Raw genomic sequence first — 26,792 nt, 5'->3', positions numbered from 1 at the left:
TTTTTTTACTTTCTGGAAGTTATTCGATGAAGCAAGACTGAGTTCAATACATGCATTTCAGCCCTCCCTTCCCCATCACCATAAAATATACTAAGAAAGGGGAGCTAGTTCATCTTAGCACAGTTAGAGAATAGATTCTATGAATAAAGGAGCTTTTTGTTAAATATTAAAAATAAAATTACATACTGCTTTCCACTCTACTTAAAATTTTAGTGAGGATAAACCCTGAGGTGCTCAAAACCATTACACAGAAGTCCTGTCTTTCCATTACCTTTTCTTCCTAGACTTATGCTGATGGAAAAAGTTCTAGATACTTCAGTTTTTCTTTGGCAGATCTCTCTAGAGTATTTATTCTGCAGTAATATTTCAAAATTGACTGTGGAAAAACCAAAATATCCTAGGTGACCCTTCTGCAGTCTTACGTTCTTAAATTCCCTATATATTAATCTTGCAAGTACAATTTATGATGAGTCATTACGATATTTTCCATTTCAGACATTTAAATATTTAAAGATCCAGAGGTTGGCTGGTATAAGATTTGAGTGCTTAAATTATCTCCTTCCACTCACTCCACTTATCCTGCATAGCAGACTGGTGCCTGCAAATACTTTCACCTTTCCTAAAGGAACATTTCCATTGGAACTGAGGAGGGTACTACAGAATGCAACTTCTGCTGCACTGCAACGTGATACGTTAAAATTGCAAACTTATCTATAATGTATTTTGATTAGGAGATGATCTATGTGTATGTCAGAGTGGTGGTGGTTTGAGAAGAAGAAAGAAAAAAAGAACATGTCCTCAGCGAACTGGAAAGTTCTGGAAGTGCTTGCAGCAGAATCACAGAATAGTTGAGGTTGGAATTTCTTGATACCTGAAAAGTTTTACCTGCAGGCCTAATGCAGTCAGAGAAGAACACCCATGTCAGGACCAGCTACAGCAGTAGCCAAAGCAAAGATGTAAAAGGCAGCTCATTTACCCTGAATACAACTGCAGGATTTGCAATAAAAAAATTTTACAACAGGAACTGTGGCTGCTAAGAGTATTAAGCTGATATACTGAAAACCAGGGACAAGTTGTTCTTTCTTTTCGTCTCAACAATGACCTCCAAATCGTCCATCTTTGCTTTGCTTTGGCAGTAAGGAGAATGGCTGGAAAGGAACAAAGGCTAAACTTACAGACATACTTCTGCAATTCTCAAAAAATTCACCTTTTTTTTTTTTAAAGCCACAGACAGGGTAACTTGCTAAGTTTATACGTTGAATACAAAAAACATCTGTTCTTCCTTCTGTTTCACAGAAGTGAAGCTCTGTTGCAAAAGAGAAGACTTACCTGGAATAACAGAGTGCTCTTTAAAACAAAATGTATTCTTTATACCAGGCTAAATCAGGTCAGTTAAAAAGGCAAAAAAAATTATTTTTTTTTTTATCTGCAAGAAAATGTTTATTCTTTGTAAACCCCACAGAAAAAAAGAATGCAGCCAAGACCAAGTATTGAACGAAAATTGTGCCAAAGTAGGCAGCAAAATGGGGGAACCTCAACACAAAAAGTCAGTGACAATATTTCATGTTTTGCACAAAGATGAAAAACCTATGACATTTCTGAGTAACACTTTTATGGTGACAATTACACAAGATGATTCAAAAATGCAAATGACAGCAACATGCACACCTGGCTAAAGCTAGAAGTTTTATCCCAAAAGAATATCTGTGATTAAAATGATGAAACTTTAATACTTCTATTGACTTGCGTGTCCTACTTCATTTCTTTTTTTAATGAGGCATACATGCCAATTAACATGAAACTTCTTTTAAAAAAAACTTTTAAGAACTTTGTCCTTCCAGAGTCCACTGCATGTTTGCAAAATCATAATGTTGGGTTTGTAATTCTGCTAGTTTCCAATACAATTTTGCTTCCCACCCCCCTCCAATTCCCACCCTCAAAAAATCTGAAACACTTCAGAAGTTGCCAGTGCAAACACTTTCTATCAATGTATAATATACATTTTAACTTAAACCTTTGTGCAATTTATGAGTTTCCTTTAAAACTCCTTAAAAACTCCTTGGCACAACAGCTGAAGAATATTCAGCTCCATTTAAATTGTCAAACACAAGGTGATATAAAGTGTAAATCACAGTTGAATAAAATAAAAAAAACCCAGAACTGCAGCTTTTATTAGCCAGCTTTACAGTCTCTTGTATACAGTACATTGCACAGTTCCGCCTTCACAATAACGCTTCCTGTATTAATATTGTGCCTTCCATGATGCAGTATAATCAAGGCAAGTTACAGAACACTGCTGAGTTTATATCAAAATAAACAGGAGATGTAACCTTGGTTTATAATGAACATCCAAATTACCATGTACAATTTGCAGTAGACTCTGTAATGAGCTTGATATATAAGCTAGATGACAGTGAAGGGGGGAAAAAATAGTTTAAACTATCAAGTTTCCTCTTGAAATGTCTTTTCCCAAGGCACTGTGAACAAGACTGTTAGCAATTCTCAATGACTAAAAACACCAATGGGAATATAAATATTTCACACAACAACAACCGTCACATCATCATCTATTCTCTTATTCTTTCCCTTAAACAACGCCCCTGAAATTTGTTTGGTCCTTTGAGGGGTAATCAAATTATCTTCTGCAACATCACATATTTGTATTTAATACATCTATAAATCAAAGCTTTGTTAGATTATTTAACCCTTTCACTGTAAAAACTAAAGTTTTTTCCTCACTATTTCTGAATGAATCTGCAAATTCAACTTGATTATTTTTTAAAAAAAAAAAAAAAAAAAAAGAAGAAAGGGTTCAAAATCAAGCAAAGCCCTGTATTTTTCAAGAGGAAACCATGCAAGAGTACATAAAAAGGCAAAATTGGCTACTTGAAAACCAAGAATTGTTTTTAATGCATTGGCCAAGGAAAATAAATTGCAAAGTTCTGTGAGGTTTTCTAAAAATTTACAAGAAAAACTGATGGGCAGTTCTAGTCAATCCAGATGTTCTTTTTATCCTGTTTTAAATGACAACAAATACAGTCTCACACAATACAATTTCATCTTGACTGCAAGAGACACTCCTTTGTGATGCCTTCAGCATGACAAAATTACTGGGCAAAAAGAAAATTGGCATTCATTTCTTCAAGGGCTGATAAACAGAGGCATTGGGATCAAGTCCAGAAGGGCTGGTCTCCACAAATTTGGAAGAGTAATGTGGGGAAACAGGACTCAGAGTGCTGGTGGCTGCAGTGTATGTTATGCTGGGCATTACTGCCATAACTTCTGCAATCTTCTGTTTTAGGTCCTTGATTTCCTGATCTTTTTGAATGATTTGCCCTGAAAACAGCAAATAACATCACTTAGAACCAGCAGCATGTTCTCACCCTCCACCAGCTGTTCAGTGATAACAGCTGTTGAAGCAAAACACCCAGAAGACAGTCACTCTAACATGATTATCAGTATAAGCACAACTCAAGTAACTCCTGGTTCGTGTCAACAAACTACTTTTAATTACCTCTAGTTACTGTGTAACACAACTAGACTTAGCACTCCCATTAGATTTTGCATTGTTTGGATTCACAGCTGCAACATACCAAGAGATTATTTCTATGGCTTAACTTTTTCTGCACCTTTCCATTTGCATTTTACAAGCACCTCACAGGAGCAGAAGTGTTTGCTTATAAAAATGTGTTATTTACTTTATTTTCAAAACTGTCCTATTCTCACCATTTTTCTAAACCCCTTTGTGCACATTCACACCACCACTACAGCAATTTATGAAACTACGTAAAGAGAAACACCAATGAAATGAAACAAAAAAAATTCTCACTCTAATCAAATTTTCCTGCAACCAAGCAAACTTCTGCAAGGAAATTAAACAGGTACTAGATCAGAAGGTTATTTAATTTTGCTTCATGGTTCCCACAGCTGAACAAAGGCCAGTCTGAGCAGGGTTTTATACTGGCTTCATGCTCCCTCTGGTGGCTGCAACACCAGCCCAACACAGACACTGGTGTCCACGCTTATCTCACCAGTGTGAGGTTTAAAACAGGTTGGGTTATTCCCCCCCAACCCCATTTAGGTTGTATTTACTTCAGGAGTATCAAAATATTATTAGGATTCAAGGACAGGGGCTTAATAGATGGCAACCATTATTTTATCTTCTAGCTCTTCAAAAGAAGTTCTCCAGCTTTAAGGTAATGGTTTATAAAAATGTAGAAAATCATCATAAATTAACTTAAACGCCCATCTTGACATTTATTGTCTTCAGTTCAACAGCTTGGGGAAATTAGGTCAGCTGATCAGCTGGATTGCTTAGGCTCACATTCACAAAGCTGTACAAGACAAAAACCTACTGAAAGCTGAAATGCTGAGCAGGGGCCATAGCCCACCCCTAAATAAAAAGGGAGGATATTCTTTCTTTCTGTCATATTTTCCACAATTTCAGTCAGTACTACATGTTGAATTAAACTATCCCACATTACCTTGGGCAATCTCAAGCTGCCGTTTTGCATCTCCTAATGCAGAGAACAGATCCAGCTTGATTCTTGTCTCTGCACTCAGGCTGTTCTCTAAGTGCTGTGTTTTATCCTGCATGGCTGAAAGTGCTGACATTAACACCTCCGTATCCTTCTCATTTTCCTTGTACTTCCGCAGCTCCTGTAGGAGTAATTAGGACAAATGTTATTCTCATCGACTTTACACATGAGATACACTGAGAAGTCTTTCTCTTCCCCACAGCACACCACTGGGCCTGGTATTAATACTGTAAAATTAAAATGATGGTTAATTAAGGACACTGTAATATTACCTCCAGTAATTATACATGACCATCATACAAGTGATTAAAGCCATATTGTACAACGCATAATTACAGTGCGGTGAGCAAGTACCATTTACTCTGCTTCTCAGCCCTCTATCATCCGTATCGAGACCCTCCACCCAGAAACCCTCCTCAGCACTTCCAAGTGCCAGCTAAGCAGCCGCACAGTGCTCTTAGCCGACCTGTGGAGTATGAAAACACTTCCCGTAAGCAAAATGGCTGGAATGGGGACTGATCTCTTGCTAGACAATTTAAAGGGATACTAAATGAGCATTTTAAGCTATTTCAGTTGGCTGATGAGAAGGATTTCTTTATCTCAGAATACTTCCCACATTGAGCCTAACTGTGCTGCAAACCCAGACAATTTAGGAAAGACAAAAAGGAGGGAGCAAGTATTCTACACCTAAGAGACAGGCACCTTGTGGCTGGCAAGTATGCATTAATATTTTGACTAAGAAAAAAAGAAATGCTATACACAAAAAAGTTCTATACTTTTGAATGAAGAAACAATAATACAACAGGGGAAATATTAATGCCTGTAGCAAAAAGCTTCTCTAACAGTTTGAAGACAGTAGTAAAACCAAAAAGCTTGATTATAGCTGGGTTTAATTATCTGAAAGCCACGCTCATATTCTCTATGGATAAACCACAGTTGTTTTCAAGGGTTTGGTAAACCTAGGAACAACAAGACTGCATATGTTATTTGGAAACAAATTCACAATAAGACCAGGTGGATTCTGAAGAGTGTCTAAAAACCCACAGGATATTAAAAATACATATTCATGCAAATTGCCAGTTGACAGTCCGAATACATCTTTAGGAACAGACATTTTAAAGGAATAAGGTCAACTTCAACTCACACATTTGAGCTCTTAAACTCTAACATGCCAGACAATGTGTCTGCTGCAAGTCTACCACAATGTACTTTCAATATTCAAGCCCTTTCACAAAAAAAAATAATAATAATAATAAAAAAATTAAAATGTCTGGCCAGTGATTAAGATTGCATTGAGTAAGCAATCTTACTTGCTAGCAGTGAAATTTATAATGATACATACTGGCAACGAGCTCCTCGTATTAGACCAAAAAATGTTGTTGAGCGGATTATATTCTCAGCCTACCCAGACCATTGGTTTGGGGGGGTAAAAAATAATTTAGTAATTTAAACAATTGAATGGTGTGGAGCTGAGACTATTAACCTTTCTCATACCCACATTCTTACAAAGCCTGATGCAAGATATGCAAGACAGACATCTCAAGAGCATAATTCTTGAAGGGGTTGATTGCCTCTTATGTAGATTCACCAATTTCAGAGGGTTGAAAGCAACTCACTGTGATGATGATCTAAGCCTGGTGCTTTCTCATTACCTGAACTTTTATTTCTAGTTCTCGTATCTGATCTTCTTTCAGCTTTATGTCAATTGTTAGCTTCTTGCACTCTGTCTCCAGCTCTCGGATACGATTTCGTAAAGTTTCAGTACATTCTCCTCTGCAGAAAAAAACATTAAAAGAGAAGAAGATGAAATAAGAATGAGGCTGTCATTCCTGAACTGTTTATAACATGAAAATTAATATAAATATTGAAGGATAAAAAGAGGAAGCTAACTTTGTTCTTTTCAGCAAGAGAATTTCCCTTATGGCAACAATGCAAAGAGCTGCAAAAAGTTACTCAATGTTATGCCTCAAGTATTAGGAAATTTGGAATATTTATGAAATATGGGGCAGAAAAGCAGAAATAATAATTCTTAGACATCTGAAGCACTGCAGATTAAAATGATCCACACTTGTGCCATGCTTTCATCTTGAAAAACTTCCCACCTATACACCTATGTTACTACTGAAACACCACTGTCCTGAGCGCTGGTAGTCACTGGCTAGAGCAGAAAACTTTCAAAATCTGAGATCAAGACAGTATTTTGGCCAACGTTGTTACATGAATCCTTGATTTACAGCCCCCACATGAAAAGTGATGTTCCTTTTTTTAAAGCAGGCTGACCCATGCAGGGTACAACATCTCTCTGTTAGCACAATCAAGGTACAGCAGATAATTTAGAGCATATTCATCCTTTACATCCTGTAAGTGGAATGTATATGAGTACTGAGACTCAGCTTCATGCAAGATCTCCCAGTCCTCCCACTGCCTTAACACAAATAAACCTCTTAACACAAATACAGCTTTAAAAAAAAAAATATTTAAAAAATCAAATACAGTACAGAAGAGTGAGAAGTGCCTCCCCAAATCCCCCCAAAACACATTTCAGTAGCAACAGCTACATTTCAGTAATTTTCTGGAGCTGAGCTTGCTTCTTGTGTAGAACAAAAGTACCTTGTAGCAGCAGCAAAGGCGACAGCACGTGCAGCAGTTGCTTCTTCCAACTTCTTTCTCTTCTTTTCTTCCATTAATTGTTTTTCTACAAAGGCTCGTGCCTCCTGCTCTGCCTTTAGTTTCTTCTCCAACTGGCTGATCATTTGTTTGTCTTTTTGTTTCATTTGTACAGCATTGTGTAATCTGGAAAGTAACAGGTATGGGATTTAATGGCGGATTTTACTTACTAAAAATAAATTGCTGCCAATGGTCCCAAATGAGTCTTGCTGGATTTGCATACAAGTGCCTCAAATTTTGTACAGTCTTAACATGATAATTCCCCTTTACCAGACTATAGTCATCAGCAACTAATGTACACAGCTGCGTAAAAACACATACTTGTTCTGAAGCAGTTCATTTTCTTGCCGGAGCTGTCCGATTTCAGACCGAATTCCCCGCTCTGTGTTAGTCAGAGAACTGATCTGACTACGTAGCTCCTGTTCAATCTGCCTGCTTGCTTGCAGGTCAGCCTTTAATTTTTTAATATCTTGTTCCAACCTAAGAAAGACAATTTTAAAAGATAATTTCACTTTATTTCCCAGTTACCGAAAGGTTCAAGCACATTATATAAAAATAAGCAGAGTAAACAACATACCATCTGCCAACCCCCCCAAACGCTTCATACTTAAAATAATCAGCTCTCAGAAATTATGTCTATCCTTGCTAAATAATAGTGTTTTATGTAACTACACACATATAGCTCTATGTATAGCTATACACACACTTCATAACCTCCCACAGGAATTTTGTTTTCCTCCATGCACTGCAGAGTTGTAAAACAAATCCTATGGAATTGTATCTTTCCTCTTCAAGCAGAAGTGAAATGGGTAAGTCTGAGAAGTTGTAAACAAGGACAGGTGCACATATGAACAAATTTTACTTTTCCTCAACTAATTCTGAGTTTCATTTGTTAGTTATAGCTGAGCAATGGAGCATACTGCTGAATTCTCACCTAAACATTTTTTTTCTTGAAGTACATGATGTGCATGTTGAATAAAGAGTACGTGTTAAGTCATCCACAGTTCAGGAGTCAGTAAATTTAGTTTTAATTGCTCCTGAACAGAGACCATCTGCTATACACTTAATTGTAGCTTCTGAAAGTTCTTGAAGACTCAGGCAAGCTTATTAATTAAAATATTTTCAACCAAAATTGTTTAAAGAAAACACGAATTTCTAAAGAGAGGCCCCTAGCTCACCTTATTTTTTCCCCACATTTTCAAAACAAGATTATTGATTCTTAGAATAAAAACACATCATAGGTGAATAACCAACCATTTTTTACAAGCACTATGTTACATACTTATTTAAAGCAAATATGCCTCTCAGTCATTCACACATAATTCTCATTTGCTCTGTCAGTTATTGATGTAAAAATTTTCCAATGTTCATAAAGAAGATAAAGATGGTTTTGTTTCCTAAAGTTCCATACAGAATTAATGGTAGTTGAACATTCAGACTTGGGGAAAATAGTCCCAAAAGCCAAAATGAACTGCCCTTATTGACATTCACTAGCACAGATGAACGGTTATAGCTTTTTGTCCTCATAATGAAAACCACTTAGCTCTTTTGGGCTTCTGTGCAGGAAAATCTCAACGTAAAATGCTAGTGAGAGATGTAATGATATAAAGCATAAGAACATCCTGTGTGAATGAATCAAGAGGTTAAATGTGGAATCATCAAACTTATGGAAATTCATAAAAGTATGTCTGTATTGGCTAAAACTGCACCGAAGAGGTCTACTGGGTAAATGAACAGAAAGAAACAGCCTATAAAAGAGTGTGGTCTATAATACACTCATAGAACTCAAACGCTCAGAGCCTACTTGCTACAGCTGTACTAAGCTGTCTTTCTAGTTATACTTGAACTGCCCCACTGGTAAGATGAATTCTTTTTACTATAGTATAAATTGTGGTCAAATGTACCTTTAAAAAGAAAAAAAAATCACCCAACTTATACTTAGTAGGCAAACAGCAATAGTACAAAGCAAATACACATTTCATGTTGAAGACCACAAATCATTTCAACTCTGTTGTAAGAGGAAAAGAATTTGCAAACCTAACCAAATATTCATTCAACCATGTAACACAGCACACAAACCAAAAATGGAAAACCCATCAGCAGACCGTATTAGGTATGTATTTTCACTGTGTTCAGTATGTTAAGTGATAGAGCTGGACAGCCGTTGGATGATGATATAACAGTTCAATTTAATCTTGCAATAAGCAGTAACTAAGTGTTTTAGAAAGAGCAAACTTATTAATTGAAGACAGTAAGATGTTGTAGGAAGCATTAACAGACTTTTGCCTGCCAACAGCTGATTGGTTTTAATACAGGTTTTCATAAATAGGTGAAAAAATGGTTGGTAGGAAAATGTAAAAGAATGCACATAAATCGCACACACTTTACATTGACAAGTATCTAGAAATAATTTCAACATATATCTCTACAATAAAGGATAACTGTGAAAATAAGACAGCTGTAAATAGCCAATTCCCTGTAACTAAGACTATGTCAAACTTGCTCAAATAAGATATCCAGGATTTATTTTGGTTATTTAGTATTCCAGGAAAAGAAGCACTGATCAGGTAAAGCCCAAATAAATCAGCGGTGATGGTACAGGACAAGCTGAATTTGTATTTTTGGCAACAGAGTATTAACATTAGTTCAAACTTCTTAGGCCATCTGGTTCATGGCATTCCTGCTGGTTTCAATGAGGGCTCTGTACCTGCAGTGCTCATGGGGCTGGTCCAGACTGTGCTGTAAAGAAAGATGAAACCTGCATGATCCATAGAGTGCACACAAACACGAGCAGAAAGGATGCCTACTTTCCAAACCAGGAGGAAATATATTAGGCGACAAGCCACAGCTTTCCTTTTTACACAGCATAGGTTTAAGGGTCCAAACAGAGCTGTGTACATTACATTTGCGAGAACTGGGGTCAGGAAGTGTTGCGCACTCGTTATACATCACTCAAATCCTGCCTGAACACAGAGCCAAAGCCTCATGGATGTCCTTTCCACCCTAACTTTTCAAGCATGCTCCAAGCATCAAATATTCATCCTTTTACTCTGAAAGACCACAGGGGACTTTGGGTAGCTTTTACAGGAAAACAAGACCAACCTGCCATTCACTATGACTTTCACCGTAAATCGCAAAGAAGCCAGGATTAAATTCAACAAGAATCGATTGAACTCTGGGTGCTTCCATTGCTTATGAAAAAACCAGTAGCCACACCGCTAAAACACACCCAGGCAGACCACATACCGATAGAATATTACTGCCTATGAGCAGTCGGCGCTGTTCGCCTGCAACCCTTCACTGACTAAACACTGCAGAGAGAAGCTTCTTTTTCTTAGAAACTGCTAGCAGATATAAACTGGGAATATATATTATTATGTGCATATAATATATGCACAATATATACATTGTGCATCCATTAAAACACAGTCTCTGATTTACTAGCCACCACAAATGAGCTCACCGTAGGCTCAGGAGTGAAAGAATGGCAAGTTAACCAGTTTGACTTACTCTAATCAAAGGATCCAGTACTTCCACACACCTGAATTTCAGAACACCATGCAGTTAAGAGGTTTTATTCTGTTGTGAAATAATCACTCCTATCAGCACAGATGACCTAACTTAAACAGTTGAAAGACAGAATTAACATATGTAAAACATAATCAATCTACATACAGTGAGTGATCAACTACTATAGTGCAATTCCAAAGGGGCAAAATAGAGTTAATACAGAGAAAACTAAGCTCTTCCAAGTCAATGTCAGACAAAACCATTTCTAAACAAGACCATCTATCAATGGACTTATTTCTAAACAAGTTTTAAAGCAAGATTTTACCAGATTTTAATTAGTCCTTTTCATTACACTGTAGTTTTTACTATACCTTTAAATACCAGAACAGATGTTTTCTGCGATTTATAGAGCAAATAAATGCTCCTTACTATCTAAAGTGAGTTAGGAAGCTAATAATCCATCATAATGCAAGGACCAAATGTTTCCTATATGGTTTCTCTCCCAGACCTGCCACTGTTAGCTAAAGAAACAACTTCATTTAAAAAAAAAAAAAAAAAGAAAAAAAAGAAAAAAAAAGAGAGATGTGAAGTTAGTTTCCCCTCAAAGCCACATGTACTCCTTGCATTCTCTGGTGTGTAACCATGTTCTTATCCATCTTATAAAGTCCAGTCAAACATTTTCAGCCTAAAAAATTCCTCCTGTGGAACGGCAAGTCAAAGCTCTTCTCTGTATACAGACAGAGAGGTCATCCATCATTTCACAAAAATACAAAGAGATTAAAAACACCCTTTATGTTGCCCTCTTTCTAAAATGAAAGTGCATTATCAAGGTAAACCAATACAATGTCATAAAAGAAAGCTTCGCTGCTATGAGCACAGACTAGTGTGTGGAGTTTTCCTTCCTCCCCACCGTAATAGTCTGCACTACTGTTACAATGATAAATGATCCAATAAGACAGCACTTTTTTATTATTATTATTCTTTCTGCCATTTCATTTTCTGCTTAAGTCTCTTATTTCCAGGCTTATTGGAAAAGTTATTTACGAAGAGGGGTGAAGAAAACTTGAGTTCTAGAAGATACTTTTCTCTATTGCTGCAACTACAAGTAATTTTGACACACAACTATTTTTAAAATGAGGGTTCAGTTGCAGATTATTACATTGTGCTGTTTATATAACCAAGGCCAATTTCTTTTGGTTTGTCATTACTATAAATGCAGATTTACCCCTTTTCTCAGCACTACCACATATCATTCCTGATCTCACTGATGAAGAGAATTAATCAGTAGTCACCTCCAAGACTGAGTATTTTTCCAAATGCTTCAAGGAAGATTGATGGATCAACTTAAAGACAACTCAATTCAGCTTAATCTTCTTAAGTGTTGATAACTGGTGAATAACATACCCTTGCTGCTTAGCTTACTCGGTTAATGCAATTCCATAATCACCTGACAACTGCACACAAATTAAACACAATTGATATAAAAATTAAAGTTTTAAAAGACCCAGAAAGCACCCGGATGCTTTTCTAAGACTCATTTTTTCCTTTGTTCTGTTCCGGCCCAATCTGTTGGCATAAGCATCTGCCGCAGTGAACCTACTTCTTTGAAGTAGCCAATGTGATCCCACAGCACTGAGGTTCTCCTGCTGTAACTAATATGCTGTTACCAGCAGTTCCTCAGAGCATTTTTCATTACCAAAAAGACAGTAATCCACAGAGAGAAAGCAGAGTTACTTATTTTTTTCCTGCACAGAATCGATCTAAGTAGCTGGCATTTCAAAAGGTTATTCTGTTTCTGAACAGTCCAAGCACTACGCTGACAGTGGCTTGAAAATGGTCTGCTAGAAGGATTGTCTCCCAGATTTCTAATTTACATTCCCAATTCTTTTGCTTTTCTATTCTATACCTTCCTTCACTCCCATCATATTGCAGGAAACACTGACCATCTCCCCCACTGCAGCTGACAGCAGCAAGCCTTCTGGTAGACTAATGCCATTTCAGGCAGGGGGGATAAGGAAGCAGCAGCAATCACTTTTAGAATGTCAGTGGTGCCACAGAAGATGTACAATAATTAGCATCAAATGAACAGAAATTTACATTGAAACCTTCAAGTTCATCTCTGCAGGTAATATAAAATTTTAAGAAAGCAAAATAAGATGTGGTAGACCAGACCTTGCTTCACAAATATTTTTCTTAGACCAACTTCTAGAAGATGTCATCGTTATCTCTGAGAATAATTAGTACATAAGACAGCTTGTTTCAACACCTCATGTGCCAAAGGCAAGACCTCTATGGATACAAACAGTTTTGCCAAGCTGCACTGCCAGTTTTTTGTATGTGTTTTGTTTGTTTTGTTGGTTTTTTTTTAAGGAAGCAAATAACCAGAGGCAGGACCTGATCATTACTGTGTAATAAGCAACAAACACACAAAAATTCTGCATCAGTTACAGCTTGGACTTGTTCCATACATCGAGCCCCCTAAAACATGAACAAAACCTGCTGCACCTCAGAAGTGACAGTGAAACAAGTAATAATAAGTCAACTTGCTCTGTACCTACTGACAAACACTATTAAGCGTAAGGGGATAATCACGGTTAACCCTGCATTGGATACCAAATGTATCCCTCCATTGGCCCAATTATCACAATGTTGGGAAATAAGCAACTCAGATCACAGAGATTCAATTATTAAGTTCTTGACAAACAAACAGCAGATTTCAGCATCCATCAGAAGTAGATATTCATTTCAATTGTAGGAACAAACAAACAAACAAACAAACCCCAAACCTAAGACAGAGGTTACTTTAAAGGCTGATCAGCAGGGACAGAGCCTCTTGAATCCCTCTGCTCTATAGCTAACAAGATGACAATAACGTAACATATTATTCAGTGAAATACCTAGAGATGGGGATCAGTAACTTCCTCTCCAGAAAACTAAACACACATGCACTAACCATTTACCAGACAGAACAAAAATAAAAACTTACTTTCAAATAAGAGTAATTGTATATATAAAAATATAAACTTGAATTTATTAGCAGTACCCTTTCAGATATAAATGTCACATCAAATATTTAAGAGAAAAAGTTAACAAGCATGCAAGACTGTCTTGTTCTCAAAAAAACCCCGTTTTTACTGTCTAGAATAAGCCCTGTTAATCCTGAGTCCCTAGCAGTCATAAGGCATACTTTACATTTAATACTGGTTAGTCAGCTCAGGGAAATCATTTGTGAACACAAAAGTAAAGCAGCTTGGTTTTGACATCCTGCTGTGAGTCTGCTGGACAAGTAGTTATAAAAAGCATCTTTATTTGGAAGCTGAGCAGTTCTGATCTGAAAGCTGGACACAAATGCAGGACTTCACATAGCCCTTTTCAGGGTACGGCACTGATGCAGACTAAAAGTTTAATAACAGGAATGAGTAATACTACTGGAAGTGGAAAAGATGATGAACAAATGCCTCACTCCAGGGACAGGGTAAGTGACAAGTTAAAAAAAACAACACATGAATTTTTAAATTTAAGTGCAGAACATCCCATCCAATTTGTCAGGTAAGTTTATGCTTCCATTGGTGTAGGAGTTACATACTCAATCTGAATAGAAACAAGATTTCATGAATGATTTCAGTCATCTACGTTTGTAAGAAACTGTGAGCAGCAACACACAGGATGTTGGTGTTTTAAGTGCTCCTGGCTTGCTTGCATGGGGAAATCAGTGTACAACAAGCAGGTACAGGAATTTGTAGCACAGCCCCCACATCACACCCACGCATCACATAGAAACACTTGACAAACAAAAGACTGAAGTAGCTTAATTCACTTTCAGGACAGAGTAAGGCTACATTGCACAAAGGCACTTTCAGAGGATCCTGTGTACTCTGTCCCTACTCAGTAAATTAGAGGAGCTAGAATTCTGTAAGGACACGGTCTAGTTTATTGTATACTCACTTCTGCATTAGAAAACCTGCTTTGGACAATTATAATGACCACCTGGTCTAAGGTCACATCACAGCATATAAGAACTTCAATATGCAATTTAAAACTTAAAACACACAAAGTTTAAAACTCATTCCTTGTCATAGCTACATGGGACAAAATTCTTGGTCTGGCAGGTCATTCTATAAAGCGCTTCCCTTCTCTTTTCTCAAGACTTATGAATGATATTTTGAACTGCAGCAAAGCTAAGTGGCCTGTTTTCATCCTCAGTGAGCAAATAAGCCATATAAAGAGTATAGAGATGCCCATCTGAAACTAGCAACAAACAAATACAGCAGTCCTGTACATGTTTATTTAGATGCAGCTTTGCTGAAGACAGAGCCATCTGCATCCCATTAATCTTGGCTGAATTTGATTCACAGATTAGATTGATTAGCTGGTTTCTTATTTGCTTCATACAAGTTCTCTACAGACATTAGGTATCAATTAGTCTGGATATTTAATTGGGAGATGTACACCAATCAGCAGCAGAGTGATTATCAGAGGAGAAAATAGTATTTTCACTGACGTAATTGTATTCACATAGCACAAATCCTCAGAGACAGACCAGAGTCAAAAGTCCAATTATCAAAAGGTACCTGCAGGGAAAGCAAACCTGATCTGCCAATTAAGTCAGCCAACAAGGATTTGTTGGCCAGAGTGTTCAGCACATGAGAAAAGGAAAAAGAGAGACATAGGCCACGAATGGTAGGAAAGTGCATAATTGTGCAACAGTTTTGTTCTAGACATATCTCTGTCCCCATTCTGGACAGTTACGCACTACCTCTTTCTTAGTTCTGGTTCTGGTTACTTGTTCTGGTAACATATGACAACACCATATATCTCAGGACTCATACACTTTAAGTACTTAGCAGCATTTCATAAATACATGTTTATTTAAACCTCAGATAAGCATATGTAAAGATGTGACTTTTTCAATCTTTATAGTTTACAAGGCAGCTAAATTAAATCTTTGTGACCTGTACTTAAACCAATAGGGCAGCAGGTATGCAAGCAAGAATCTGAACTTATCACTTTAAGGAGTTACATGGCAGCTGACACTTTGCATCTATACTCATGAATTGAAGATTAAAACAAAAGCCACACATTTCAAGGGAAAAGAACAAAACAAAACAAAAAGTTAAGACAAAACACCTGTTCAGGCACCATCAAGCCCCACTGAATTCCCTGGAGATGTAAAGGTCACTCCACCACGGAAGGTTTGTCAAGAGCACATCCACCGAGTTCTGTAATAGTGATTCTTTACATTTCCCTCACGCCTTCTATCAAATGATTGTCAAAGCTATTTATTATGCCTCACAACACCCCTGTGAGGTAGGTAAGTATCATATACTGAGGTAGAAAGGAAGCAATTTGCTCAAGGATGCATAGCAAACCAGAGGCAAAAATCAGGAATGGAACTCAAAAGGCCCAGTTCCTAGTTATCTTATTCCATTACTAGACAATTGTCTCCTTTATGGAATCATAAGTTACATTTTCCTAAGAAAAAAAGAAGATTTGATGTACTGGAACGAAGGGAGGATAAGACAGGTTATTACACAATGCTCAGATCAAACTTACCTTACCAGTGCATCTGGTTTGCTTAGCTGGTTATTAGGAATACAATTTTCCATTAAGTCCTTATGTGTGCTTGGGCTTTTGCTAGCACATTTCTGTTTTTTCTCATTTTTAGTAGATGAGGAAGGGATGCTCCCATTAGTTGCACTGTGACTGCGAGGAGAGGAGTTCACAACTCCGCTGACATTTTTGTAATTTTTGGACGAGGCAGTGCATGAGTCCTCTTTTAAGAGGTTTTCTGTACTTCCTACAAGATCATTATTTAATCTTTTACTATTGATATGGTTTTCCATATATTCAATTTCTTGTATTTTAGAGTCTACAGGTTGCAAAATATTGTTGTTTATTCCAAGGTTGTGTTTCTTAGCATCCTTGTCCTTTTCTTTCCCTTTTTCTCTATATTCTAGCTCTGGCAATGTTGCAGATATTTTTTTATTAGCTGGAATGCCTCCATTGTGCTGCAAAAGTATTGAGGAATCCATATCAGATAATCCTTTGGCTGCTGCAATACCAAAATAAAAAAAATACTTAGTTTATTAAATCAATCAATACTGTGACATACAAAGAAAAAATCATTAAGTACACATAAATTATTTCTGCAGAAAACAATCATTATTAGAGTCTATTTAGAAAAGAAAATCAGAAGTCACATGATATTTTAAGACTTTTTCTCATTACAGGCAGGAAACAGTAACCAAGGGATTTAATAATAAATACTAGTGCTTCATAGAGCACTGACTGACTAGATTGATGCAGTTGCTAATAAAGAACTAAACAGCGGACACATTTCATTTCTACTGTCATACTAACCACTGCCAAGATAATTTTATTTCTGCTCCTCTCTTTCTTAAGTTCACTATACTTTGATCAAAATAACATGGACTAAAGAAGCTCTTCCTTAGCAGGCTTTTAGGCGTTTTCTGGTTTGGTTTGTTGTTTGGTTTTTTTTTGTTTTGTTTTTTTTAATAATAGCAAACACATTAAGTAAGAAATACAACTTGCCTTCCTCTGCCTCCCTCTCTTGCCTTTGTAACATCTGCTGTTCGGGGGGAAGAGCTTGCTGGAGAAGCTGCATGTAGAACTCATTCTCTTTCTGCACTTCTTTTTGTTTTCTTAAACGCATTTTGTAGCTGACGTAACTTTTAAAGCCAAAGCCCAAAGTCACAACTGGATAGCCAATACTAAGAAAAAAAAGCAACATTATTAATCAAAATGTAACCATAATAGCAAATGAATAAATTGTAATAAATTATCTAGCTGTGAATACGTCTGAATTACAACTTTTCATAGAAAATTATATACAAAACATTTTTTGCTGTACTACAATAAAGCTACAGTTCAAAAATATAGTCATGTCTTTATCAAGATAAAATTACAGTTCATTACAGACAGCAATTAACTGTAGCATAGATTAAAGGATTACGACAACGCAATTGCACTATGCATAGCAAAGACAGCTTTTAGACAAGCACCAGACTAGGAATTATACATCTTTTAAGGAGATAACAGCCAAATACAGCAGAAATTCCCAAGTTTTGTACCTAAAGGGCCCTGTAATATGCAGGACATTAAACTGGGAGGCGTTAACAACATTCACCCGGAACAGCGAAAGGAAAAATTGATCCTTAGGCCCATCCTTTTGCACTCAGAAATTAATAGCAGATCCCTCTTCCACCACTCTTTAAAACTGAGACAAAACAATGGTTCTCCAAAATACCGCCTCTGCAACAGGCCTTGCAATACCTTCTCACTGCAGCACAGGCTGAGAAACAAGAGCTGGAGAAGCCATTGGAACATGCAGCTTTGGGTCTACTGCATTGCTGGGGGGGGACCAAGGCTGTGAGCCAAAATGCCATCACCCACACCTGGTACAGCCAGAAGCGACCCTGGAGGTAAAGCCTCAATAACCATCTGCCTCAGTTGAGGATGGCCACAATTAAGACATCTTCTGTGGGCAACAAAAGGCCTTTGGAAATTCCTCCTTTAGGAGACTGACCTTGAAGCTGTAAGCGAAAAACATCTAATCTCTAGACTTAGTTCTTCCACTTATCTTACTGACAGATAAGATATGAAGAATTTCACTTCCAGCAGACTCTGCTGTTCCATTTGTTGACAGGGATGACAGAAGCATAACAGAACTTTGGAATTATTTTTTTGAGTATCAGCTTCATCATGCAAAATTTAAGTATTCTTACTAGCTTGTGACAACTGCACCAATACAGAATACTAACAAATCATGCTAGTGTGTTTATTAACAAGGATACTCAATCAATGAGCGAACACCCCTGTATAAAAATAAATATATCTTTGACAAGTATTTCAACAAAGCACAGTGAAGTTGCATTTTAAACACTGAAGGTATCCTAGATCAGGGGAAAACTCAGATGCAGGTGACTATTAACCATTAAAATCTTCTCATTCTTTGCTCAGTAATAGCACTGTGCAAATTGCATTTCTAAGTAAGCTGCCAGAATGCAAGAATCATTTGCATATGCATCTGACATTATCTCTGCCAATGCTTCTTTTGTAACACTGTGTAAAGCCAGCTGTAGCTACAGTTCTAAAACTCTGATGACAAGCTGAAATGTTTGCATCCAATTCAGCAGCAGAAAGACCTTTCTTCACAGCTCCTAAAGTGCTTTTGTAAGCTATTATAGAATTTAATTAGTGTTTAAGGGATTTAGTGCACAATGTAGACAATATAAATTAAAATGACAGATGTCTAATTTATTGGAGACTGTATCACAGGGAATTGGACCAAATGACTCCAGGAAAAACAGGACACTTTTTAAACATAGCCCAATCAATGCATACTACACTAAAAACTTGCAGAATAGAAGTTCACTTCTTCCAGATATGGATACTCTGCAGTTTAAGTCTTTTGCCTGAAGTCACTCTTATCACTTCCAAAGAAGTAGTGTAATAAGTAGCATTTGTTTTTTATTTTCTGTCATGATTTTCAACCTGAAGCTTATTCACTTCCTCTGGTGAATTATGAAATCAGACGCTCATAAGAATCCTTCTCATTGGAGAAGAGGGGTGCTTTGCTACAGAAAAGGAAGAAGATTTTCATAACAGGATACATAAATTATCAGTGAAACTAATTTTTTGCTAGTTTTACCATCTATTTATTATGTAAATACAAAATTTGTAAACTGATGACAAGAACTTTCAAGAAATGTTATGAATATCCATGCTACAAATTCCCTACAGCTCACAAGCACCGTATCTTTAGAAAGGTTACACTTGGTTAATGTTTAGCATACATTTCTTGTGGAATATTTAATGACAGATGTGCAAGGGGAGAACTGAAGCCAAACCCTGAATGAAAATAAAAAGCCCTGAATATTAATTTCCCTGCTGAAATAAAGGTTAATAAGAAAATGAGAAAAAACCACTTACCAGTGTGCTGCAAATGGACGACATAGGTCTACATGGAAGTTTTTTAAATCTTTGAATCTAATGGCTGCTTCAATATAAACGAAAAGTATCCACAGTGATACTGTTGGTAAGCACACACCCCTCTCTATTGAGAGAAGAGAAAAAGAGAACCACCTTAGTAATATATTACAAGCAGCAAATATTTTAAAGTTATTTTTAAAACAGTCCAAAAGTTAAGGGAAATTTTCAGACAGATATAGGGAATTGTAAGAGGTTTTTTTCAGAATAAAGTATCTAGGATGTCTTTATTTTAAACCAACTCTAAACTTTTGTCTCCTTATCTTGCTTTATTACTTTTATAAGGCATCAGTGAAAAATAACAGATGCAGAGCTAATGAAATAGCTTGGCACAAAACCCTATACAGAGAAGGAACACGAATGGAAGTAACTGCAGAAGATGAGGTAATGTTACAGCTTATGATGTTTGAGTCAGAAGTGGGGAGCTTGGACTACTTTTTCACTCCAAGTTAGGTATATCTTAGTAGCAGCAGTGAGCAAATCAGCTGAGAAAACAGGGGTGAGTAAGCACAGTACTGGTTACTCCATATACAGTAATGCAGACAACAGTCTGCGACTCAAAACTCTACATTGGGAGAACATTTAGGACACATCTCTCCAGCACTACTGGTGAGAATGTAAAATAGTAGCCAAGCAAAACTAAGGTCTTAAACCCCTTGGCCAATGGAAAACATCACTGTGGCTTGCAATATAGCCACTGTAAATTTCCACAAATCAATTGCAGTTACATGCCACAAGCTTCATCAAAATAAACAAAGTTCTTGATTACATTCTGACATCAACATACAGTGTGCTGATGTGGAAACAGGTCTCAAATTTAAAACTAAAAAGACCATTACTCTGAGGCCCTGATGTTATTTACTGTGGTCTCCAGTTTGGTCTGGTCTCTCTTGAATAGCTGCACTCTGCATAAATGAGAAACCTAGAGCAGAAACTGTCAGCTTAAAGGAACTCAACTTATCAGCTAGCTAGACATACCACCTAAAAAGATCATTACTTTTTAAAACAAAAAAAAGAAAAAAAGAGTAAGTTCCCATCCACTAAGATGAGCATTTAAAAAGAAGAAACCCCAGCGTTGCAGTGAATTAAAATATTAAACAAGCTCAATAGCTACAGTTAAAACTGGCCCATCAGGTTTTTCCTTTGGGCTTTCTAAACATCAATCCTGAGAACGACTTCAGATAACACTTTAACATATTAATACAATCCTAAAAATAACTCCAGATTTTCTACGTATTTTAAATTGGGCAGCAGCTGGTTCACAGTATCTTCCATTAGCTCCCACATTGTCATTATTATAAATGACTAATTCGTCAGAAAGATGACTGCTTTCACCAGTAAGCTGAGAAATGATCCATGCTATCCTGCAAATTCTTGTGATCTGATGGCAAGTCTAACATGAAATATTACAAAAGCCCCAAATCCCAAGGACTTGGGTAGTGAAAAGTTACCGCTAAGAAAAAAAAATTAAAAAAATAATTAAAAAAATCAAGATTTATTCCTAAAATTTTTTTGATTGAGGGAAAGACATACACATAACCCATATCAAGTATTAGTGCTCATGCAAACTAAACCACCTCCCCCCAATCCAACTGCTGCCCCAGAACCCAAGGATTTATTAAAACAAACCCAAACAACTAAGGATAAAAAAAAGGGTGGGAGGGGAGGGGAGAAGATTTCTCCATACATGTCTCAAACTGTTGGGGCAGCCACTGGTATTAACAGCCTTTTTGCTCAGAAACTGAATCCAGTTGACACAAAGATTTGACTAATACAAATTTAAACTATGATAATATCCAAAATTAACAGCACACTGATCAAGTAGTAGGAAGAAAGTAACACTGTTTCACAAACTTTTTGTATGTGCTCTGTATTTGTTGAATTGCTGCAGAAGTGTTTTGAAGTCAGGAATTTTTTTTATTTTTTTTTTTTACTGCTCTGGAATTCCTGTTTATACACCTTCAGTTCCATTGGTCAAGCTTTAATCATCATAACTACAAGATGCACCCAGACATGTATCAAGTGCAAATTGGCATACCAATGAAAGCAAAAGAACATTTTTTAACTATAACAAAATGTCATTAAAACAAATGTGGTAACAAATAGAATAGGGTTTCTGCATGTTACTAAAAGCTGTAAGATATACATTCAAATCAGTAAGTTGTAAATAAAGAATAGTGACCTACCTGTGTGCCAGACATACTGTACCCAAACATAGGTGCTGGCAGCAAAAAACAGCCATTGTATTGGTATGAAGAGCAGACATATTATATTTGATGTGAATGCTACACAAACAAAAAATACTGAAAAGGCCTAAAAGAAAGGAGGGGTGGGGGGAAAGAAGAGTGTTTTGGTTTATTCCAGCAATTACCAGTTTATTAATGGTGACACCACAATGATTTCAACATAGAAACACTAGTGCTGTTCATAATCAGAGCAAAGAAATGGAGCAGTCTAGCCAACGAAAGTAGAAACTTAGCCAATTAAGAGAGAACAGGCACAATTTGTGAATTTGTACCCATCTACTCTTCCAAGGAATCTCCAAACAGCTATATTTATTCCTTATTATTTTGTTTGAAGACTTTCATTTATACTGTTGATATAGTATTATCATTGCTATATTCTCCTTCTGGAAAAAAACCCCAACCACCAAACAACCAGCAGTGTCATTTACTCTGAAAGAGTAGTAAATATCTAAACAGGCAAGGGCTTCTGTTTTATTTTAAACAAAACCCTGTTATATAGGGACCTAAATCAACTCACTAATCTCAGGAATTCAAACAGTATTTTCCTATGGTGAAAATCTGATAGCTATGTATGTCACTGCCACTTGCCACAGATAAAATAGGCAGTCAGAGAGAAGAGCCTTGAGCCCAGGTCACCTAGTCATTAGAAAATTCCTCCTCTTGTGAAAATGATCATCAGTGCCATTAAGTTAGTGGTATAACATGGAATATGCCCTGAAACTTTGCAGGATTTTTCTACAAAGGGACAGCAATTTTGTGTTATACTTACCAAACCCTGGTATCTGAAGGAATCGTAAACACTCCTGATGAAGAGCCAGAATGGCCACAGATACTCAAATCTGAACTCCAGGACAAAATCTGCCAACAGTACTAGGGCCCACACTACCAGGAACTTCAGATACAGAAAAGTACTGGTGAAAAAAAAAGAAAAAAAAAAGATAATTTCAGGTCAGTGTTTCCAATAGAGAGACTTAATACTACTTTTTTTTTTTTTAATTAGAAGTTCAGGAATAAAAACTATAGACAACTGTAATACAGATAAGAAAGTTTCATTCCAGATAATTTTACAAAATAGGTAGTTTTATTATTACATTAAAATCAGGCTTGGTCTAATGAAGTTAATTATATTCAACTGCATTTGTTTTTAAAGTAGCAAAGAAACAGAAGGCTTGCTGCTCTTACAAGACATTCAGCAACAATCTCCCTTTAGCTTTGCAGTGTATTTTTACAAAGCAAAGTCTTGCCAACAGGTATGCTTTCATGGCTGAAGTGTTTCCCTTCTAGTTTGTACTCTTGGTGCTCAGAAATTTCTGTGTTCCCTCTCCTCAACAGACTGCAGATGTTCACTCGTTTTCCACATTTAACACAGACAAACTGCAACACCAATAAATTGAGATATATTTTAAGCCTATAACTATAGCAATTAGGAAGACTGTTTTGATACTCAGTTGTCAGTGTTATATTTGAAAACATCCATATTAAAGTAAATGCATTCATTAAAAAAAAAGAAACAACAAACTAACAAAAAAATGGAGGCACATGAGACTTGAGAGCAGACAGTCTTTTTTTCATTATTTCAAAGCCACATTCCCTTATTCTCAGTCCTGCATTTTAAAACATTGATGATCCTTCTTGGCTACGGAGCTCAAAATGTTTTGAGATCGCACCTAACTGACACAGGAGCACTTAAGGGATCAGCCCAATCCATTCTGCTAAAAAAAGGAGGAAGCAAAACCCCTCTTCCCCTAAAACCCAGCACCCAGAAATCTAGTATGTTACTCCAGTTTCCCAAAATGCAACTACTTTGTTGCACTGTATTGGGTTGTAACAAAGTGGATTTTTAAAAATATATTTTTATTCTTTAAATCAAGGGCAGTTTTTCTTGGTGGTAACTTATTTTTCCTCCTCTATCATACTGCCAACAAAACCAGTAGAACTTTGCCCTGGAATGTTTACTGATAAGTTGCCAAGAGTTTGCATGCACAGTGCCAGGTAGGGTCAAGTTTCCGCACTGTTCACAGACATGTGGCTTTTTTAGGAAGTTGTTCAGAGCTTCAGAGAAGACACAAAATAGAAAACTTCTACGAAAACTGTTATGAACCAACAGAAGTTTAGAAGCAACTGAACTACTTGCCCAATTATCACTCACATTACTTGTAACACAAGGTCAGCTTCTAACCACATGACTGGGAAAACACTTTTGATTTCTTGTGAATCAAGATTAATTGCATGTGCATGGAAGTGACCCTTATCCACTGTCCTGGCCCTACAGCTTCCCCCAATGGAAGAGTTTTTGCTTAGCTTTCTTACTTACTGTATGTTATCAGGCTCTCCCCTAAAAGTCCAACACCAAGGTTTTCACTGTGACTAGACCCCCGAAAGGAATTGCTTCAGTGGAACCACTTACACATATGCTCTCAAACATGCTCACACAAGGACATGCTTTAAATCAGCACAAACTAAAGAAGGACTTCATAGCAAATACATTTCTGAAGTCCGAGACAAATAAGCAACTATTCCTACATTTAACCCACCTCAGCTTCCTCCCACCCACTTTTTTGAATATTCTGTATCTGGAGTTTAACATAATGGGACTGAAAAAAAAATGCAAGTAAGAAGGCTACAGGAAGCACTTTAATTCAATGGAAACAAAATTAATGACACACACACCTGGAAAACTTAAGATACTGCTTTTTTCAGTTTTTATAGAACCACCCCCAGCCACTTAGTCAAAAATTACTCTTCGAGAAGAATGAAACTACAGTATATATATTAAAAAAAAACAACCCAACCCACAACAAACAACAAACAAAACCCACCAAAAAACCTTAAATGCTAATGTTTGCCTAAATATGCAAGATTATGCTTGCATATTTGAAGTCCACATCCTCAACAGAAATCTGTAAAAAGCAGCTGCATTCAGAGAATACTTAGACATAAAAGGTGACAGGCATTTGGGGATGCAGTCACCACTCTGTTCATTTTGACCATGTTGTTGAATTATACACGTGCAGCTCTTAAGATTTGAGAAAATACATAAAGGCATCACACCCAGGCAATCATTATTCTGTCTGTATAGCTGGAAAAGCAGTTGTGTTGTGTAGGCACTTTTTCCTGGGTTAAAGTTATGGCTATTGTTTATTTTTCTGCCACTGAAATCTACAGAGAGACTACATTTTTCCTAGCAAATTAGGGTTGTCAGAACTAATGCTTTTCAACTGTTAAGTGCCACTCTAAGTTAAAGCATTTGCTGAATAAGAGTTCTGTAATACAGCCATTAAAGTGATTTCTAAAATTAAATTCATATCAATCCAAAGGCCATGGTGACATTTACCACTTTTTAAAGTGGAATTGTAACAATACAACATTTGTAATAAGGTTTTCCCAACAATATTAAAGACCCTACTTCTCAGTCATCTGAAGGACTCAAAAGCAATTAAGAATTTAATGACTACAAGACTAAGGCACAAAAAAGTTATTTCCTTTTATAAAAGACTTCATCCACTTATGTTGGCCTCAGCAACAAAGTTCACTCTTGTGTAATATAGTCTACATAAGCATTCAACTGCATGAGTCCACATGCATACACGCACTCATAGAAAACATTTTAAAGGTACCATACTAAATCATTTGGGTTTTTTTACCTCAGGACCCCCTGCCGCCACCAATTAAAGCATGCAGGACTGCAAAGTCAGAGACTGCAGTCCATAACGAAACACTCTACCCCAGCTTTAAAATCAACATAGGTAGCAGCCTAAAGACATAAGCGGCCTCCTAGAAATGGGCCGGTTTTACACACTGTGCTGAGCTTCCACGCTGCCACGGTTACATACACTGCTGGGTTACAACCAGCTCGGGCGTCTTTGCTGCACACTGCAGTCTGCAGATGGCAATGAATCTTTGTAGGAAGAAGAAAGGAACACAAATCTCGGCTTCCCTTCTTCCATAAAGGTACGCCTGCACACCGGGATTTGCTGTTCCTGGCAAGCACACAATTCATCAGTTAATTTACAAGTGCTTAGTGAACAGACACCTCTTCAGTGAACACTTAAATTAGTGATAGCTGAAAAATGTCCAGCAAGAATTAAACCCCAAAGAAAAACAGGCTAACGGACCTCTCATTTGGACAGGCTAATCACTCTTCAGCTGTTTTGTTTCATATGACAGACCGTTCAAATAAGATGACAGGAACGAAATGACTAACAAAATGTAGCAATAGCCCTCCTCCCTTTCTCTGCTCTCACTTTCGCTTCATCTTTGCTCTTCAATCCCTTGATTCTTTCCAGGCACGGTTCTTCCCTTCAGTGCATTTCTATTGTTATCTAGTCTCTGTCCCCACTGCACCTCCTCTCCAACACACTCATTCGGCACTCCTTCGGAATCCAGCACCAGCCATTTGGTGTCTGTGAACCTCTGATAGTCATTGATCTTTCTGGGCACATCCACACATTTCTCCAATTTTGATAGCTGCTGCGTCAGTATCCTCACTTAGAGATAACATTCACTAGGCAGAAGTGCTTTCTAACCTCTGTAGCCCTTATGTTAGAAAGGCTCAAATACATTCCATGATGCCAATTATAATTCCAAGTTTGTTCTCAATACAGGGGAAGATTGTTGCAGATAAATACCTAAAATCTGGGTTATCCAATTTTCTGACACATGTCAAAAAAGCTGACTTCAGTGATGTGACAGAGGTTTAAGGAGGACAGGGCTTTCCCTATAAAACCAGCATACGGTATCTAATCTTGTAGGGTAATACAAGACGAGGGGGAAGGATGGACACATTCATGAGAAGAGCAGGGTACCAAGCGGGAAGGAGCAG

At 37.1% G+C, this 26,792-nt stretch overlaps 1 protein-coding gene across 2 annotated transcripts in view; it reads right to left on the bottom strand.

The window, feature by feature from the left end:
* Positions 1 to 1,817: 1,817 nt before the first annotated feature.
* MACO1 (macoilin 1) overlaps positions 1,818 to 26,792 on the bottom strand; it is a 30,599-nt gene continuing 5,624 nt past the window's right edge. The window contains exons 2-11 of one of the 2 annotated variants that reach the window (XM_049820248.1): positions 22,740 to 22,881; positions 21,911 to 22,037; positions 19,668 to 19,791; positions 17,268 to 17,446; positions 16,269 to 16,767; positions 7,527 to 7,685; positions 7,149 to 7,331; positions 6,191 to 6,311; positions 4,485 to 4,659; positions 1,818 to 3,336 (exon numbers count right to left, since the gene is read on the bottom strand). In XM_049820248.1, coding sequence (XP_049676205.1) covers positions 3,134 to 3,336; positions 4,485 to 4,659; positions 6,191 to 6,311; positions 7,149 to 7,331; positions 7,527 to 7,685; positions 16,269 to 16,767; positions 17,268 to 17,446; positions 19,668 to 19,791; positions 21,911 to 22,037; positions 22,740 to 22,881 — 1,912 coding nt within the window. In that variant the 3' untranslated portion in view covers positions 1,818 to 3,133. Of the gene's footprint in view, positions 3,337 to 4,484; positions 4,660 to 6,190; positions 6,312 to 7,148; positions 7,332 to 7,526; positions 7,686 to 16,268; positions 16,768 to 17,267; positions 17,447 to 18,008; positions 18,604 to 19,667; positions 19,792 to 21,910; positions 22,038 to 22,739; positions 22,882 to 26,792 lie in introns of those variants that run through there. The other variant, XM_049820249.1, reaches the window with a different exon arrangement.

This window comes from Accipiter gentilis, chromosome 17 (assembly GCF_929443795.1).
Source record: "Accipiter gentilis chromosome 17, bAccGen1.1, whole genome shotgun sequence".
NCBI lineage: Eukaryota > Metazoa > Chordata > Aves > Accipitriformes > Accipitridae > Astur > Astur gentilis.
The sequence above is the reverse complement of the archived record's forward strand: the minus strand, read 5'-3'. Positions and strand labels throughout refer to the sequence as shown.